The sequence below is a fragment of the Oncorhynchus kisutch genome, linkage group LG5, assembly GCF_002021735.2.
Source record: "Oncorhynchus kisutch isolate 150728-3 linkage group LG5, Okis_V2, whole genome shotgun sequence".
Classification (NCBI taxonomy): domain Eukaryota; kingdom Metazoa; phylum Chordata; class Actinopteri; order Salmoniformes; family Salmonidae; genus Oncorhynchus; species Oncorhynchus kisutch.
Window position 1 is genome coordinate 48,710,821 of NC_034178.2, and position 18,864 is coordinate 48,729,684.

Consider the following 18,864-nt stretch of genomic DNA (forward strand, 5'->3'; position numbering starts at 1 on the left):
TACAGCTGTAATCGCAGCAAAAGGTGGCGCTACAAAGTATTAACTTAAGGGGGCTGAATAATTTTGCACGCCCAATTTTTCAGTTTTTGATTTGTTAAAAAAGTTTGAAATATCCAATAAATGTTGTTCCACTTCATGATTGTGTCCCACTTGTTGTTGATTCTATACAGTTTTATATCTTTATGTTTGAAGCCTGAAATGTGGCAAAAGGTCGCAAAGTTCAAGGGGGCCGAATACTTTCGCAAGGCACTGTATGTAAACTTCCGACTTCAACTGTATGTAGAGCCATCTACTTGAAGAAGTGCTGTCTGTCTTCCCAGTAGCCTACTTGGTGTGTGATCTGCTGACTGCTCATAATTTGCAGATGATTGTTGACACATCAACCAGGATTAAGGGGCAGGGCAATTTGTGACTGTTGTTGTTTCCGTAATCAGTGGCAGTATTGGAGGGGGAATGGTATCTCCTCTCCTCAGCAATTACACTTAACAAAAATATAAAGGCAACATGTAAAGTGTTGGTCCCATGTTTCATGAGCTGAAATAAACATCACAGAAATGTTTCATATGCACAAAAAAAGTGTATTTCTCTAAAATGTGGTGCACAAATTTGTTTACATCTCTGTTAGTGAGCATTTCTCATTTGCCAAGATAATCCATCCACCTGACAGTTGTGAAATATCAAGAAACAAAAAGCATGATCATTATTACACAGTTGCACCTTGTGCTGGGGGACAATAAAAGGACAATCTAAAATGTGCAGTTTTGTCACACAACACCACAGATGTCTCAAATTGAGGGAGTGTGCAATTGGCATGCTGACTGCAGGAATGTCCACGAGAGCTGTTGCCAGAGAATTGAATGTTAATTTCTCAACCATAAGCCTCCAATGTTGTTTTACCGCAGCCAACGAGTAACCACGCGAGCTGGACCTCCACCTCCATTTCACTGGTCACCCCCAAAGCAAACTCCTCCTTTGGCCGCCTTTCCTTACAGTTCTCTGATGCCAATGACTGGAACAAATGGCAAAAATCACTGAAGCTGGAAACTCATATCTCCCTCATTAACTTTAAGCATCAGCGGTCAGAACAGCTTACAGATCATTGCACCTGTACATAGCCCATCTGTAAATAGCCCACCCAACTACCTCATCCCCATATTGTTATTTATTTTTTTGCTCCTTTGCACCCCAGTATCTCTACTTGCACATTCATCTTATGCACATCTTTCACTCCAGTGTTTATTGCTATCACCACTATGGCCCATTTATTGCCTTACCTCCCTAATCTTACTTAATTTGCACACGCTGTATATAGACTTTTCTATTGTTATTGACTGTACCTTTGTTTATTCCATGTGTAACTCTGTGTTTTTTGTGTCACGCTGCTTTGCTTTATCTTGGCCAGGTCGCAGTTGTAAATGAGAATTTGTTCTCAACTGGCCTACCTGGTTAAATAAAGGTGAAATAATATATATATATATATATATATATATATATATATATTTCTGCAATGCAAGTAACCATTTGGCTGTACCGTTTACACCTTCTGTGGAGACCCATCCACTTAGAAAGATGTGGCCAGTGGTGTAAAGTACTTAAGTAAAAATACTTTAAAGTACTGCTTAAGTATTTTTGGGGGTATCTGTACTTTACTAATTATATTTTAGGGCAACTTTCCCTTTTACTTCAGTACATTCCGAAAGAAAATAATGTACTTTTTACTCCATAAATTTTCCCTGACACCCAAAATTACTCGTTACATTTTGACAGGAAAATTGTCCAATTCATACACTTATCAAGAGAACATACCTGGTCATCCCAACTGCATCTGATATGGCAGACACTTTAAACACAAATGCTTTGTTTGTATTATGTCAATATTTTTTTAAATTTTTATAAAAAATTGTGCTGCCTTTATTTATTTATACTTAAGTACATTTGAGCAATTCCATTTACTTTTGATACTTCAGTATTTTTTAAAACCAAATACTTTTAGACTTTTACTCAAGTTGTATTTTACTGGCTGACTTTTACTTTAGTTATTTTCTATTAAGGTATCTTTACTTTTACTCAAGTATGACCATTTAGTACTTTTCCCACCACTGGATGTGGCTGGGGTTTATAGAAGTTCTTTCACATGACCCATCCATTTAGACAAGTGTGTCTGGGTAAGCGTAATCTAATATTTATAAAATATTTTTACTTTCTGTTTACCTGGAATTTTTCCTTATCGTAGGCTACTACTTTACATCTTAATCTTTACTACACTACTCACTGTTTAGCACATGACCTCACATGTGAATCCTTAAAGAGATGGGTGGGGCTGGCTTAACAGGGTCTGAACAATGCTGAATGGGTATGGACAAAGGAGAGGTCTCCAGTAGGTACCAAAACATTCAAAAGTCCTTTTCTCAAAAGCGAGGTGAAAATTTATCAAGTTTCAAAGCAGAATTACTTTCCCTTTGTTCCTCAAAAATGCAGTGTATGATATACCATTTTGTAGCTCTGAGTCTCTACTTTTATACAGTGTTAAAAACATAATTTCACATATGTGCTCTTTATGACAGAATGTTACAATTAGGTGAAATAAACTGGGTTTTTCTCCAACAAGTTTCACCACTCAAAATGTATCTAATTGGTGGAACAACCAAGTTATAAAATGACAAATAAAATGTATTGCTTAACATGCTATACCCTAAACATTTGCTTAAAGAAATTAGATAAAGGTGAAGGCGTTTAACAGAGTTCAGCTCGACTCCTTCCTGTCCTCTTCCCAGGTTTTCCGGGGTCGTTTTCCCAGGACAAGTGGCAGAGAAGAGTCTTCCTCCTTGGAGCAGGAAGCCCGTTTCCCACTCGAGGCGTTCTCCAAAACTCTGGGGAGAGAAATTCTCAGAAGTGAGTCTAGGGCCTTTCATCATATATCAAGCCCCAGGTTAATGGAGCAGAAAGGCCAAATCACATTATTAGAAAGTAATAAAGTAGAACAATGCAGGACATCTATGGAGATATTCTCTCACAGACAAACTGAACAGCAACAGCTGTCTATGAGTCCTGGTTCATGTGATTGTTCCGGGGGAAAGAACAGAAGAACATTATGGTTATATCTCCCATCCCTATGTGGTATCCCCACTAATGATATAGCTAGATTAAAGCACTCCTTGACAACAGTGTTTCCAGGGAAACTATGCTGATGTGTTGGTCATGGTGGTCAATGCAGTACAGTGCAGATCCAAATTGACTGTCTACGGTCACTGCAGATGGCTAATAACATAAAGGATCTGCTTGTGGCCACATAACCATGAATACAGACAGAAGGTCAACATGTGGAGGTCATGTCTCTGCAGAAGGTCACAGACCCCTCTACACTGTCAGGCTCGGTAGGGCCCTGTGGAGTGAATATAAAACATCACTACATGTAAAGCAGGGATGGGCAACTTTGATGGGAGTGGGGGCCACAGAAAAACGGAACTCATCCTGAGGGGCGGCAGTGGCTCATGGGTCTGCAGTACCCACATCCATACACCCCTCCTGCAATTCAACACATTTTGCCATGGGGCAGAGAGAAGATTTAGCAATTTTATAACGTATTTCCTGCAATTCTACACATTTTGCCATAGGGTGGAGGAAAATGTTTGCAGTTTTTAATATGATAACTTTTGATCAATGGGCCCTATCCCAGTTGGTAATTCAACCATTCTTAATACAAGTTTAGATAGCCAGACGCTGGACTAACTTAGCAATCTAAAATTGTTTTGCTGACATGGACTAATTGACTGACAGCTGATGCACAACCACATTTCGAAATTGCACCTTATTGGTCCGCAGTTGCCCATCCCTGACGTAAAGTGTCAGCCTGGCAGGGTGCTGCAGCTCAAACAGCACAGTCTCAATAAGAGCTATGGGGCCCTTCAGGTCACCCTCCTAGGATTCTTTATTCTATTTCACCTTTATTTTAGCAGGGAGTCCAATTGAGACCAAGGCCTCTTTTTCAAGGGAGCCCTGCATGAATACAAAATATAAAATGTACAACATTCTGACAGACAACATAATAATAGCATACAATACTACAATTAATTTAAGAAGCAAAATACATTCCTCAACAATGAGGTCCTCCATTATCAACTTGAACTGCCCTAAAGGCACCAGAACATCAAGGTGCAGAGAGCTCCGCAGATCATTCCATATACAGGGCGCATGCAGATATACCTAATTCCATAGAGATCAACCGGACATCTAGAGTTACCCATCCCTGTGATCCGGTCTGCTGACACGTATGTCTGTAATTTAGCAATGAAGTAAGGTATGGCGGAAGTTTGCAAAAGAGGGTTTTTATAAAGAAATAGAGAATAGTACATTGATCTACGAGACTTAAGAGGGCCAGCCTACTTTCTGATACAGAATGGAGTGATGTGTACAGAAACTGTAGCCCATAAGAAAGTGCAGTGAGTGCACTGATAAACATCCAATGGTTTCAATACAGAGCAGGCAGCATTCATATAGACAATATCACCATAATCTATAACCGGGATGAATGTCAACTGAATGTCTGTTTTTTCCGTTGCTATTTAACGAAAGGCATGACCTATTCCTATAAAGCAGTGGTCACCAACCGGTCGATCTCCAAGCAATTCCTAGTTGATCACCAAACATTTTTTTTTTTTTTCCCCCCATGCTGTTAACAGTACGTGCACTTGATTCAGCAGCCTAGTGCCGGGAAGGCAAAGTCTTCTCATTTTGAACAATTGAATGTGTCTGAAGGTAGAACTCCGCCTAGCCGTCAGCCCCAGAGTGCAAATCAAGTACAACTATAGGCATACCACTGGTCAATCAGACAGCTCAGATCACTGTGTCTGCACAGTTACCTTGCACCAGACGAGTAAAAAGAAGCCTTGAATGCACAGCAAACTTGATAATGTGAAATTTCAACTTTTAAAAATATGACTAGAGACTCAACAAATACAACAAAGAGCTGCTGTTTTTATGAGTAAGTTCATGTTTGCATTGTTATTCAGCACTGTCAACACTTTGTTCAACAGTTTTCTAAGCCATAAATGTGCATTTCGATAAGTTTGCGTTGTTATTATTAGCGGCTTGTGTCTTTTTTAATATCAAGGAATATTTCAATTTCTCTAGTCATAGGAGTAAAAACATGAATTGGTGCATGAGGCAGAAGTAATGCAGTGCGATTTAGGCTCGCCAAGAGCTGGAAGACTGTGTCACATTTTCTCAGCGGAGGGAGAGAGGAGGGATGGTGAGTCAGGTGGGAGGCAGCCTTACCACTGCTCTCTCCTCTGATTGACCATCAGATGCAGGCTAGTAAAAAAAGTAAACAAAAGATTATGCTCACTCAGCTGTGCCTCACAAGTATTACAACAAATGATCTAGCACCAGTGGGATCAAATACCTAAAATGTTGAAATATAATTTCTAAATGGTATGAGAAGAACCACACTGGCAGAGAAATTAAAGTGTAGCCAATATGCAGTGAAAATGTATTGGGCCTATAGTCTACTGCACAAACCTTATCGCTACAGAACAGTTTTATTTGGTTAATGTTGCATAGGCTTGGTTTTTTAGATAGATAGATCTCTGCTTGCATTTTGACTCAGAAAAGGTTGGGACCACTGCTATAAAGGAAGACCATTTAAATTCTTAACTAACTCATCAATATGCTTCTTGAAAGATAGCTTTTCTTCAATCCAGATACCCAGATATTTATAAGCCGGGACACAAACAATGTGGGCACCATCCAAAGCACATATGCAGAAACCATCAGATACATTTTAAAGCATTTTGGAAAATAATACACAGTTGAAGTCAGAGGTTAGTCATTAAAACTCATTTTTCAACCACTCCACAAATTTCTTGTAACAAACTATAGTTTTAGCAAGTCGCTTAGGACATCTACTTTGTGCATGACACAAGTAAATATTCCAACAATTGTTTACAGACAGATGATTTCACTTATAGTTCACTGTATCACAAATCCAGTGGGTCAGAAGTTTACATACACTAAGTTGACTGTGCCTTTAAACAGCTTGGAAAATTCCAGAAAATTATGTTCTGATAGGCTAATTGACATCATTTGAATCAATTGGAGGTGTACCTGTGGATGTATTTCAATGCCTACCTTTAAACTCAGTGCCTCTTTGCTTGACATCATGGGAAAATCAAAAGAAATCAGCTCAAATATTGTAGACCTCCACACGCCTGGTTCATCCTTGTGAGCAATTTCCAAACACCTGAAGGTACCACGTTTATCTGGACAAACAATAGTAAGCAAGTATAAACACCATGGGACCACACAGCCGTCATACCGCACAGGAAGGAGACGCGTTCTGCCTCCTAGAGATGAACGTACTTTGGGGTGAAAAGTGCAAATCAATCCCAAAACAACAGCAAAGGACCTTGTGAAGATGCTGGAAAACAGGTACAAAAGTATCTATATCAACAGTAAAACGAGTCCTATATCGACATAACCTGAAAGGCTGTAAGAAAGAAGCCACTGCTCCAAAACCGCCATAAAAAAAGCCAGACCACAGTTTGCAACTACACATGGGGACAAAGATTGTAGTTTTTTGGAGAAATGTCCTCTGGTCTGAAGAAACTAAAATAGAACTGTTTGGCCATGATGACCATCGTTATGTTTGGAGGAAAAAGGGAGAGGCTTGCAAGTCGAAGAACACCATCCCAACCGTGAAGCACAGGTGTGGCAACATCATGTTGTGGGGGTGCTTTGCTGCAGGAGGGAATGGTGCACATCACAAAATAGATGGCATCATGAGGAAAGAAGATTATGTGGATATATTGAAGCAACATCTCAAGCCATCAGGAAGTTAAAGCTTGGTCACAAATGGGTCTTCCAAATGGACAATGACCCCAAGCTTACTTCCAAAGTTGTGGTAAAATGGCTTAAGGACAACGAAGTCAAGGTATTGGAGTGGCCATCACAAAGCCCTGACCTCAACCCTATAGAAAATGTGTGGGCAGAACTGAAAAAGCGTGTGCGAGCAAGGAGGCCTACAAACCTGACTCCGTTACACCAACTCTGTCTGGAGGAATGGGCCAAAATTCACCCAACTTATTTGGGAAGCTTGTGGGAGGCTACCCAAAACGTTTGAACCAAGTTAAACAATTTAAAGGCAATGCTACCAAATACTAATTGAGTGTATGTAAACTTCTGACCCACAGGGAATGTGATGAAAGAAATAAAAGCAGATTTTTTTTTTGATCTCCACTATTATTCTGACATTTCACATTCTTAAAATAAAATTGTGATCTTAACTGACCTAAGACAGGGGATTTTTGCAAGGATTAAATGTCAGGAATTGTGAAACTGAGTTTAAATGTATTTGGCTAAGGTGTATGTAAAATTCCGACTTCAACTGTATACTTATTTGTCCCTGCATTAAGTACCAAGTCCAGTTCAACAAAGGCTTTCTGAAAACCATAAAAGTTCTGAAAGAGCCTTGTCAACAGAAGGGCCAACAGAATGCACTAAAGTATCATCCGCATACAAGGGGAGGTTACAATTTCTTACAGACAAGAAAATATTGTTTATATAGATAGTAAAAGTACAGGGCCCAACATTGACCACTGGGGGACAACTTTTCATAATATCAAGGAATCGTGATTTAACACCATCAGAAGAAACACATTGTGTCCTGCCTGTCAGGTAGTTTTAAAACCAATTGCAGGCTGCCTGACCCAGGCAATTTACAATGTAATTTGTCACCAAAGAAGCAGCAGATATAGTGCTATGAATGGCCTGAAACCAGACCGATGGACACTAAGCTGAGTGTTTATTAAAGATTCAACATTTTTCGCTAAGCAAGGCAGTTTAGAGATCGGGTGAAAATTATTAATGTCAGAGGGGCACCACCTTGAGGAGAGGGAGCACATGAGGAGCCTTCCAGGCCCTAGGGATCACACCCGAGATACAGTCAAGTCCATAAATACTGGCACCATTTAAAAAGATGACCAAAAATAAATACAAATACTGATCTATATTGTATGCTCAAAGAAATTAGGAAATAATATTATTTTATAATAATAAAATTGCTCAGGGAAATTTTGTTTAGCAAGTAATAAAACAAATCTCAAAAAGATGGCGTCAAAATTATTGGCATCCCTGTTGTCAATACTCTTTTTCAATAACATTTTCTAAAATGTTTTATGAGATTGAAAAACACTTTGGGAGGGATCTTAGACCCTTCCTCCTTAAAGAATCTTTACATTTTTAATCTACTCGTATGAACTGCGTTCTTCAATTCAAACCACAGGTCCGGAGGCTAAGATGACCATTGCAAAATTTTGATTTTGTGGTCAATTAAACATTTTTTTTGTGGATTCTGATTAGTACTTGGGGTTATTGTATTGCAGGAAGATCCCCATAACAGCAATGATCCACCACCATATTTTACAGTAGGTATGAGGTACTTTTCTGCATATGCTTCTGTTTTTCAACCGGTTTGCCTTCCAGCAAGACAATAACTCCAAGCACACATCAAAATCCACAAAGAAATGATTAATTGGCCACAAAATGTACATTTTGAAATGGCTATCTCAGTCTGAACACAGGGGTGTCAATTTTGTACCCTACCATTTTGAGAAAAAAAAATATTACTTGTTAAACAAAATATTTTTCTAAGAGCAATTGCATTAGTATAAAATTATACAACGAGTGTACAAAACATTAAGAATACCTGCTTACTACTGAGTTCCACCCCCCCATCAATAAGGAATCATAGCTTTCACCTAGTCGGTCTTTGTCATGAAAAGAGCCAGTATTCATAGTCTTTTGTACACTCCGTGTATAATTTCCCAGTTTTTTGCCTACAATATAGCTCACCATTTTAATTATTTATTTTATAGTCATTTTTGCTATTTTTTGCATAGCATTTTTTGCATTTCTGGACCCCACTATCTGTGCTCCAGGTATGAATTAAATGCCCCAACTGACGTCCAAGGCCTGCTGATTTCCTCTCTGAAATGATGAAATCTCTCAGTACTGTAGAAAGGTGTACTTCCGGCGCCGACAGAGAAGGCCGCCTCGCTTCGCGTTCCTAGGAAACTATGCAGTATTTTTTTTAATTTTATGGGTTATTTCTTACATTGGTACCCCAGGTAATCTTAGGTTTTATTACATACTGTCGGGAGGAACTATTGGATATAAGAGCAACGTCAACTCACCATCATTACGACCAGTAATACGACTTTCCCGAAGCGGATCCTCTGTTTTGCCCACCACCCAGGACAATGGATCGGATCCCAGCCGGCGAACCACAACAACGATGCCGTAAAAGGGGCAGACGAAGAGGTTTTCTGGTCAGGCTCCGGAGACGGGCACATTGTGCACTGCTCCCGAGCATACTACTCGCTAATGTCCAGTCTCTTGACAACAAGGTAGATGAAATCCGAGCAAGGGTAGCATTCCAGAGAGACATAAGAGACTAACGTTCTTTGCTTCACGGAAACATGGCTCACTCAAGATACGCTCTCGGAGTCGGTACAGCCAGCTGGTCTCTTCATTCATCGCGCCGACAGAAACAAGCATCTTTCTGGTAAGAAGAACTGCCTTATGATTAACGAGATGTGGTGTGATCATAACAACATACAGGAACTCAAGTCCTTCTGTTCACCTAGACTTAGAATTCCTCACAATCATAGGTCGACCGCATTATCTACCAAGAGAATTCTCTTCGATTATAATCACAGCCGCATATATTCTCCACAAGCAGACACATCGACGGCCCTGAACAAACTTCATTTGACTCTATGTAAATTGGAAACCACATATCCTGGGGCTGCATTCATTGTAGCTGGCGAGGCTAATCTGAAAACAAGACTCCCTAAGACTCCCTAAATGATATCAGCATTTCGATTGTGCAACCAGGGCTGGTAAAACCCTGGATCATTGTTATTCTAACTTCCGCGACGCATATAAGGCCCTCCCCTGCCCTCCTTTCAGAAAAGTTGACCACGACTCCATTTTGTTGCTCCCAGCCTAAAGACAGAAACTAAAACAGGAAGCTCCCGCGCTCAGGTCTGTTCAACGCTGGTTCGACCAATCTGATTCCACGCTTCAAGATTGCTTTGATCAAGTGGACTGGGATATGTTCTGCATTGTGTCAAACAACAACATTGACGAATACGCTGATTCAGTGAGCGAGTTTATTAGCAAGTGCATCGGCGATGTCATACCCACAGCAACTATTAAAACATTTCCAAACCAGAAACCGTGGATTGATGGCAGCATTCGCACGAAACTGAAAGTGCAAACCACTGCTTTTAATCAGGGCAAGGTGACTGGAAACATGGCCAAATACAAACAGCATGGCTATTCCCTCCGCAAGGCAATCAAACAAGCTAAGCGTCAGTGTAGAGTCGCAATTCAACGGCTCAGACACAAGAGGTATGTGGCAAGGTCTACAGTCAATCACGGATTACAAAAAGAAAACCAGCCCCATCGCGGACCAGGATGTCTTGCTCCCAGACAGACGAAACAACTTTTCCCTTTGAGGACAATACAGTGCCACTGACAGGGCCCGCTACCAATACCTGCGGGCTCTCTTTCACTGCAGCCGACGTGAGTAAAACATTTAAACGTGTTAACCCTCACATGGCTGCAGGCCCAGACGGCATCCCCAGCCGCGTCCTCAGAGCATGCGCAGAACAGCTGGCTGGTGTATTTACAGACATATTCAATCAATCCTTATCCCAGTCTGCTGTTCCTACATGCATCAAGAGGGCCACCATTGTTCCTGTTCCCAAGAAAGATAAGGTAACTGAGCTAAACGACTCCCGCCCCGTAGCACTCACTTCCGTCATCATGAAATGCTTTGAGAGACTAGTCAATCACCATATCACCTCCACCCTACATAACACCCTAGACCGACTCCAATTTGCTTACAGCCCCAATAGGTCCACAGACGACGCAATCGCAACCACACTGCACACTGCCCTAACCCATCTGGACAAGAGGAATACCTATGTGAGAATGCTGTTCATCGACTACAACTCAGCATTTAACACCATAGTACCCTCCAAACTCGTCATCAAGCTCGAGACCCTGGGTCTTGACCCCACCCTGTGCAACTGGGTACTGTACTTCCTGACGGGCCGCCCCCAGGTGGTGAGGGTAGGTAACAACATCTCCACCCCGCTGATCCTCAACACTGGGGCCCCACAAGGGTGCGTTCTGAGCACTCTCCTGTACTCCCTGTTCACCCACGACTGCATGGCGATGCACACCTCCAACTCAATCATCAAGTTTGCAGACGACACTACAGTGGTAGGCTTGATTACCAACAACGACGAGACGGCCTACAGGGAGGAGGTGAGGGCCCTCGGAGTGTGGTGTCAGGAAAATAACCTCACACTCAACGTCAACAAAACAAAGGAGATGATCGTGGACTTCAGAAACAGCAGAAGGAGCACCCCCCCTATCCACATCGACGGGACAGTAGTGGAGAGGGTAGTAAGTTTTAAGTTCCTCGGCGTACACATCACGGACAAACTGAATTGGTCCACCCACACAGACAGCGTGGTGAAGATGGAGCAGCAGCACCTCTTTAACCGCTGAAGAAATTTGGCTTGTCACCAAAAGCACTCAAACTTTTACAGATGCACAATCTAGAGCATCCTGTCGGGCTGTATCACCGCCTGGTACGACAACTGCTCCACCCACAATCGTAAGGCTCTCCAGAGGGTAGTGAGGTCTGCACAACGCATCACCGGGAGCAAACTACCTGCCCTCCAGGACACCTACACCACCCTGTGCCACAGGAAGGCCATTAAGATCATCAAAGACCTCAACCACCCGAGCTAGGGTCACTGCCTGTTCACCCCGCTATCATCCAGAAGGTGAGCTCAGTACAGGTGCATCAAAGCAGGGACCGAGACTGAAAAACAGCTTCTATTTAACCTTGTATACCCTAGATGCAGTTGCACCCCTAAAAATTAAAAACATTTCTCATAAGAAACTAGCTCCCTGGTACACAGAAAATACTCTGAAGCAAGATTCCAGAAAATTGGAATGGAAATGGCGCCACACCAAACTGGAAGTCTTCTGACTAGCTTGGAAAGACAGTACCGTGCAGTACCGAAGAGCCCTTACTGCTGCTCCATCATCCTATTTTTCTAACTTGATTGAGGAAAATAAGAACAATCCGAAATTCCTTTTTGATACTGTCTCAAAGCTAACTAAAAAGCAGCATTCCCCAAGAGAGGATGGCTTTCACTTCAGCAGTGATAAATTCATGAACTTCTTTGAGGAAAAGATCATGATTATTAGAAAGCAAATTACGGACTCCTCTTTAAATCTGCATATTCCTTCAAAACTCAGTTGTCCTGAGTCTACACAACTCTCGCAGGACCTAGGATCAAGAGAGACGCTCAAGTGTTTTAGTACGATATCTCTTGACACAATGATGAAAATAATCATGGCCTCTAAACCTTCAAGATGCATACTGGACCCTATTCCAACTAAACTACTGAAAGAGCTGCTTCCTGTGCTTGGCCCTCCTATGTTGAACATAATAAACGTCTCTCTATCCACCGGATGTGTACCAAACTCACTAAAAGTGCCAGCAATAAAGCCTCTCTTGAAAAAGCCAAACCTTGACCCAGAAAATATAAAAAACTATAGGCCTATATCGAATCTTCCATTCCTCTCAAAATTTTTAGAAAAGGCTGTTGCGCAGCAACTTACTGCCTTCCTGAAGACAAACAATGGATACGAAATGCTTCAGTCTGGTTTTAGACCGCATCATAGCACTGAGACTGCACTTGTGAAGGTGGTAAATGACCTTTTAATGGCATCAGACCTAGGCTCTGCATTTGTCCTCGTGCTCCTAGACCTTAGTGCTGCTTTTGATACCATCGATCACCACATTCTTTTGGAGAGATTGGAAACCCAAATTGGTCTACACGGACAAGTTCTGGCCTGGTTTAGATCTTATCTGTCGGGAAGATATCAGTTTGTCTCTGTGAATGGTTTGTCCTCTGACAAATCAACTGTAAATTTCCTCAAGGTTCCGTTTTAGGACCACTATTGTTTTCACTATATATTTTACCTTTTGGGGATGTCATTCGAAAACATAATGTTAACTTTCACTGCTATGCGGATGACACACAGCTGTACATTTCAATGAAACATGGTGAAGCCCCAAAATTGCCCTCGCTAGAAGCATGTGTTTCAGACATAAGGAAGTGGATGGCTGCAAACTTTCTACTTTTAAACTCGGACAAAACAGAGATGCTTGTTCTAGGTCCCAAGAAACAAAGAGATCTTCTGTTGAATCTGACAATTAATCTTAATGGTTGTACAGTCGTCTCAAATAAAACTGTGAAGGAACTCGGCATTACTCTGGACCCTGATCTCTCTTTTGAAGAACATATCAAGACCATTTCAAGGACAGCTTTTTTCCATCTACGTAACATTGCAAAAATCAGAAACTTTCTGTCCAAAAATGATGCTGAAAAATTAATCCATGCTTTTGTCACTTCTAGGTTAGACTACTGCAATGCTCTACTTTCCGGCTACCCGGATAAAGCACTAAATAAACTTCAGTTAGTGCTAAATACGGCTGCTAGAATCCTGACTAGAACCCCAAAATTTGATCATATTACTCCAGTGCTAGCCTCCCTACACTGGCTTCCTGTCAAGGCAAGGGATGATTTCAAGGTTTTACTGCTTTTACTGCTAACCTACAAAGCATTACATGGGCTTGCTCCTACCTATCTCTCTGATTTGGTCCTGCCGTACATACCTACACGTACGCTATGGTCACAAGACGCAGGCCTCCTAATTGTCCCTAGAATTTCTAAGCAAACAGCTGGAGGCAGGGCTTTCTCCTATAGAGCTCCATTTTTATGGAATGGTCTGCCTACCCATGTAAGAGACGCAAACTCGGTCTCAACCTTTAACTCTTGACTGAAGACTCATCTCTTCAGTGGGTCATATGATTGAGTGTAGTCTGGCCCAGGAGTGGGAAGGTGAACGGAAAGGCTCTGGAGCAACGAACCGCCCTTGCTGTCTCTGCCTGGCCGGTTCCCCTCTTTCCACTCTTTCCACTGGGATTTTCTGGCTCTTTCATACCGTCCCTGGGAGGGGTGCGTCACTTGAGCGAGTTGAGTCACTGATGTGATCTTCCTGTCTGGGTTGGCGCCCCCCACCTTGGGTTGTGCCGTGGCGGAGATATTTGTGGGCTATACTCGGCCTTGTCTCAGGATGGTAAGTTGGTGGTTGAAGATATCCCTCTAGTGGTGTGGGGGCTGTGCTTTGGCAAAGTGGGTGGGGTTATATCCTTCCTGTTTGGCCCTGTCCGGGGGTGTCCTCGGATGGGGCCACAGTGTCTCCTGACCCTTCCTGTCTCAGCCTCCAGTATTTATGCTGCAGTAGTTTGTGTTGGGGGGCTAGGGTCAGTTTGTTATATCTGGAGTACTTCTCCTGTCCTATTCGGTGTCCTGTGTGAATTTAAGTGTGCTCTCTCTAATTCTCTCTTTCTTTCTTTCTTTCTCTCTCTCAGAGGACCTGAGCCCTAGGACCATGCCTCAGGACTACCTGACATGATGACTCCTTGCTGTCCCCAGTCCACCTGGCCGTGCTGCTGCTCCAGTTTCAACTGTTCTGCCTTATTATTATTGGACCATGCTGGTCATTTATGAACATTTGTACATCTTGGCCATGTTCTGTTATAATCTCCACCCGACACAGCCAGAAGAGGACTGGCCACCCCACATAGCCTGGTTCCTCTCTAGGTTTCTTCCTAGGTTTTGGCCTTTCTAGGGAGTTTTTCCTAGCCACCGTGCTTCTACACCTGCATTGCTTGCTGTTTGGGGTTTTAGGCTGGGTTTCTGTACTAACCTTTTGAGATATCAGCTGATCTACGAAGGGCTATATAAATAAATTTGATTTGATCTCACGGCCATCAGACTGTTAAACAGCCACCACTAACATTGAGTGGCTGCTGCCAACATACTGACTCAACTCCAGCCACTTTAATAATGTAAAAATTTATGAAAAAGTTATCACTAGCCACTTTAAACAATGTCACTTCATATAGTGTTTACATACCCTACGTTACTCATCTCATATGTATATACTGTACTCGATACCATCTACTGCATCTTGCCTATGCCGGTCTGTACCATCACTCATTCATATATTTTTATGTACATAGTCTTCATTCCTCTACACTTGTGTGTATAAGGTAGTTGTTGTGAAATTGTTAGGTTAGATTACTCGTTGGTTATTACTGCATTGTCGGAACTAGAAGAACAAGCATTTCGCTACACTCGCATTAACATCTGCTAACCATGTGTATGTGACAAATAAAATTAGATTTGATTTTGATTCATAGACGACGCGCATTTGCTATTGCTTTCTCCTGAAATTTCTAACCTCTCTCTCTCTTTTCTTCTCACTCTCTCTCTATGTCTGCTCGGCCACCAATTGCCAGGGTGACACAGAGAAACCTGAGAAACAGTCACACGATGTTCTCTCAGAGAAAAAGTGCATCAAAATTAATTAACACCAAGGGTAAGCTGGTTTTCGGGGCGACAATCTGCCCATATCATTTTCCACCATCTCCATTTCATGTGGAATAACTAGAACAGACTGGCTAAGTAGCCCCGAGACATGGGAAAATGAAGGGAGCAGTATAGAAGAATTCTCTATGGCTTGAGGTTCACTCTACTTTGGCCAGCGCATGGCCAACAAGTCACACAGCCAATTATCACATCGAGCTTTGTCTGCTTGGCATCCTCGCTAGGGCAGCAGAATGGATGTGCCCTGCTAATCAATGGCACCACAGAAGATAAGTTATTATGTGCTTCCCTCCCTCTCACAGCAAATTTGTTGGAATGAAAGGACACTTGCCAGGAAAAAATCAAATTAATAGTTCATTTTGATTGCTGCCTAGTTATTCAATTTTTATAAGCCATCTCCAATTAAACACATTTTTACTCTTATACACCAACACACTAGAGTCGACAGAGAGGGTGTCACGCCCTGACCTAGGTATTCTTTGTTTTCTTTATTATTTTGGTTAGGTCAGGGTGTGACATGGGTGATGTATGTGTTTTTGTACTGTCTTTGGGTTTTGTATGTTTATGGGGTTGTTTACTATCTAGGTGTTTTGTATGTCTATGGTTGCCTAGATTGGTTCTCAGTCAGAGGCAGCTGTTTATCATTGTCTCTGACTGGGAACCATATTTAGGCAGCCATATTCTTTGGGAAATTTGTGTGTTATTGTCTATGTGTTAGTTGTCTGTACTTATCATATATAGCTTCACGTTCGTTTTGTTGGTTTGTAAGTTTGATTAAGTGTTCTTCGTCTTATTAAAGATGTATTCATCTCACGCTGCACCTTGGTCTCCTCCATTCAACGAACGTGACAGAGGGTTGACGTGCTTCTAGCTCTTAGGATACTTTGCAGTATTTAGTTTTTTTATGTATTACAGTTGAAGTCGGAAGTTTACATACACTTAGGTTGGAGTCATTTTTCAACCACACCACAAATTTCTTGTTAACAAATTATAGTTTTGGCAGGTTGGTTAGGACATCTACTTTGTGTATGACACAAGTCATTTTTCCAACAATTGTTTACAGAAAGATTATTTAACTTACAATTCACTCGATCACAATTCCAGTGGGTCAGAGGTTTTCATACACTAAGTTGACTGTGCCTTTAAACAGCTTGGAAAATTCCAGAAAATAACGTCATGGCTTTAGACGCTTCTGATAGGCTAATTGACCTCATTTGAGTCAATTGGAGGCGTCCCTGTGGATGTATTATTTCAAGGCCTACCTTCAAACTCAGTGCCTCTTTGCTTGACATCATGGGGAAATCAAAAGAAATCAGTCAAGACATCAGGAAAAAAATTGTAGACCTCCACAAGTCATCATTGGGAGCAATTTACAAACGCCTGAAGGTACCACGTTCATCTGTACTCTGACGTAGAAGTCCGTCACTGGCCGCGGGCAGCATTTGTTACTTTAACGCACGCACACATTCATCACTCCTCCGTTATCAGATAAGTTAACAATGTGGGTCGACACACAAGTTAACTTCTCTGTCTTAGTACATACATTTCACACTTATGTCTGTGTTCATATTTAATATAAGCAATATTTATTATACTTATCGATGTTGTGGATGAGAGTGTTTGTTTGTTCTGTTCCTCTCTCTGTCCATCTCTGTAGCTTCCGGGTATGCTGGATAAGGACCCGAGCTAAGGGAATTGGGCTGACTTTGTAGTGCCTGTCCCAAATGGCTCATTAATGTAAATGAGAATATTGAAGGACACTGTCAGTAGTGATGTAATTCTGTAAATGTTAGGTTGTGATTTTGTTTCACAAACGTGTTGCAATGTATATACTTTAGTATGTTTAGTTAAATGGAAAATGTAGGTTTGTATAGGTAATTGCTTAATTAATTAATGTTCATTGTTCTGAGGGGAGGGGAGGGGCTAGCCCTTCAAAATGAGCCTCTCTTTCAGTTCATGGAGAGGCATTTTGGATTAAGCTGTGGATGGGGTTGCATTGTTTTTAGCTGGCCCATCAGGTATATGTTTGATGGCAGTAAAGTTGTTTTTGTTCCGGAATCACTTTGTATATAAACACCCTTGCACAGAAGAACTTTTGCGGCTCCACCATCTTTTTATTTTGATAGAGGTTAGGTTTTCCAGTATAGCCTTCTGGCCTAATCTATGTGACATGTACAAACAATAGTACGCAAGTATAAACACCACGGGACCACGCAGCCATCATACCGCTCAGGAAGGAGACGCGTTCTGTCTCCTAGAGATGAATGTACTTTTGTGCGAAAAGTGCAAATCAATCCCAGAACAACAGCAAAGGACCGTGTGAAGATTCTGGAGGAACAAAAGTATCTATATCCACAGTAAAACGAGTCCTATATCGACATAATCTGAAATGCCGCTCAGTAAGGAAGAAGACACTGCTCCAAAACCACCATAAAAAAAGCCAGACTACAGTTTGCAACTGCACATGGGGAAAAAGATTGTACTTTTTGGAGAAATGTTCTCTGGTCTGATGAAACTAAAATAAAACTGTTTGGCCATAATGACCATCGTTATGTTTGGAGGAAAAAGGGGAGGCTTGCAAGCCAAAGAACACCATCCCAACCGTGAAGCACAGGGGTGGCAGCATCATGTTGTGGTGGTGCTTTGCTGAAGGACGGACTGGTGCACTTCACAAAATAGATGGCATCATGAGGATGGAAAATTCTGTGGATGTATTGAGGCAACATCTCAAGACATCAGTCGGGAAGTTAAAGCTTGGTTGCAAATGGGTCTTCCAAATGGACAAGAAATAAAATAAAAGCTTAAATAAATAATTCTCTCTACTACTATTCTGACATTTCACATTCCTAAAATAAAGTGGTGATCCTTCTGACCTAAAACAGTGAATTTTTACTCTGTTTAAAAGTCAGGAATTGTGAAAAACTGAGTTTAAATGTATTTGTACATAAACTTCAAAATTCAACTGTACATAATTTTTTTGTTTTATTAAATAATAATAATAAATAATAATAAATAATAATGGCGGCACGTGTACAATGTGAGGCTCAGCGGCTACCCAGATTTTGTGAATTAGCAGTAATTCTTTGTTTATTCACTCAGTACAGCCTGACGTACACTCTATATAGCCGACAAAAACTCCTGGATATTGGAACAACATGCACAAAGAGAGTTTTTGAAATCTTGTGACTTCCACTGGAGATCGCGAAGACGCCCCGGGAGACTGAAACATCACAGAGAGGAAGTGTCCGGAGGCGGCGTTGAGATCGTAAACAAAGGCGAGGAAAGCAAAGTGGCCTACAAATGCTAACCTCACATC

General features: G+C 41.6%; 1 protein-coding gene across 2 annotated transcripts in view; it reads right to left on the reverse strand.

Annotated features, from left to right (window-relative positions):
- Positions 1-557: 557 nt before the first annotated feature.
- Positions 558-18,864, reverse strand: part of LOC109891181 (E3 ubiquitin-protein ligase RAD18) — a 101,339-nt gene continuing 83,032 nt past the window's right edge. Inside the window, exon 12 of one of the 2 annotated variants that reach the window (XM_020483520.2) lies at positions 558-2,870. In XM_020483520.2, the coding sequence (XP_020339109.1) occupies positions 2,744-2,870 (127 nt within the window). In that variant the 3' untranslated portion in view covers positions 558-2,743. The remainder of the gene's footprint in view (positions 2,871-18,864) is intronic. The other variant, XM_020483519.2, reaches the window with a different exon arrangement.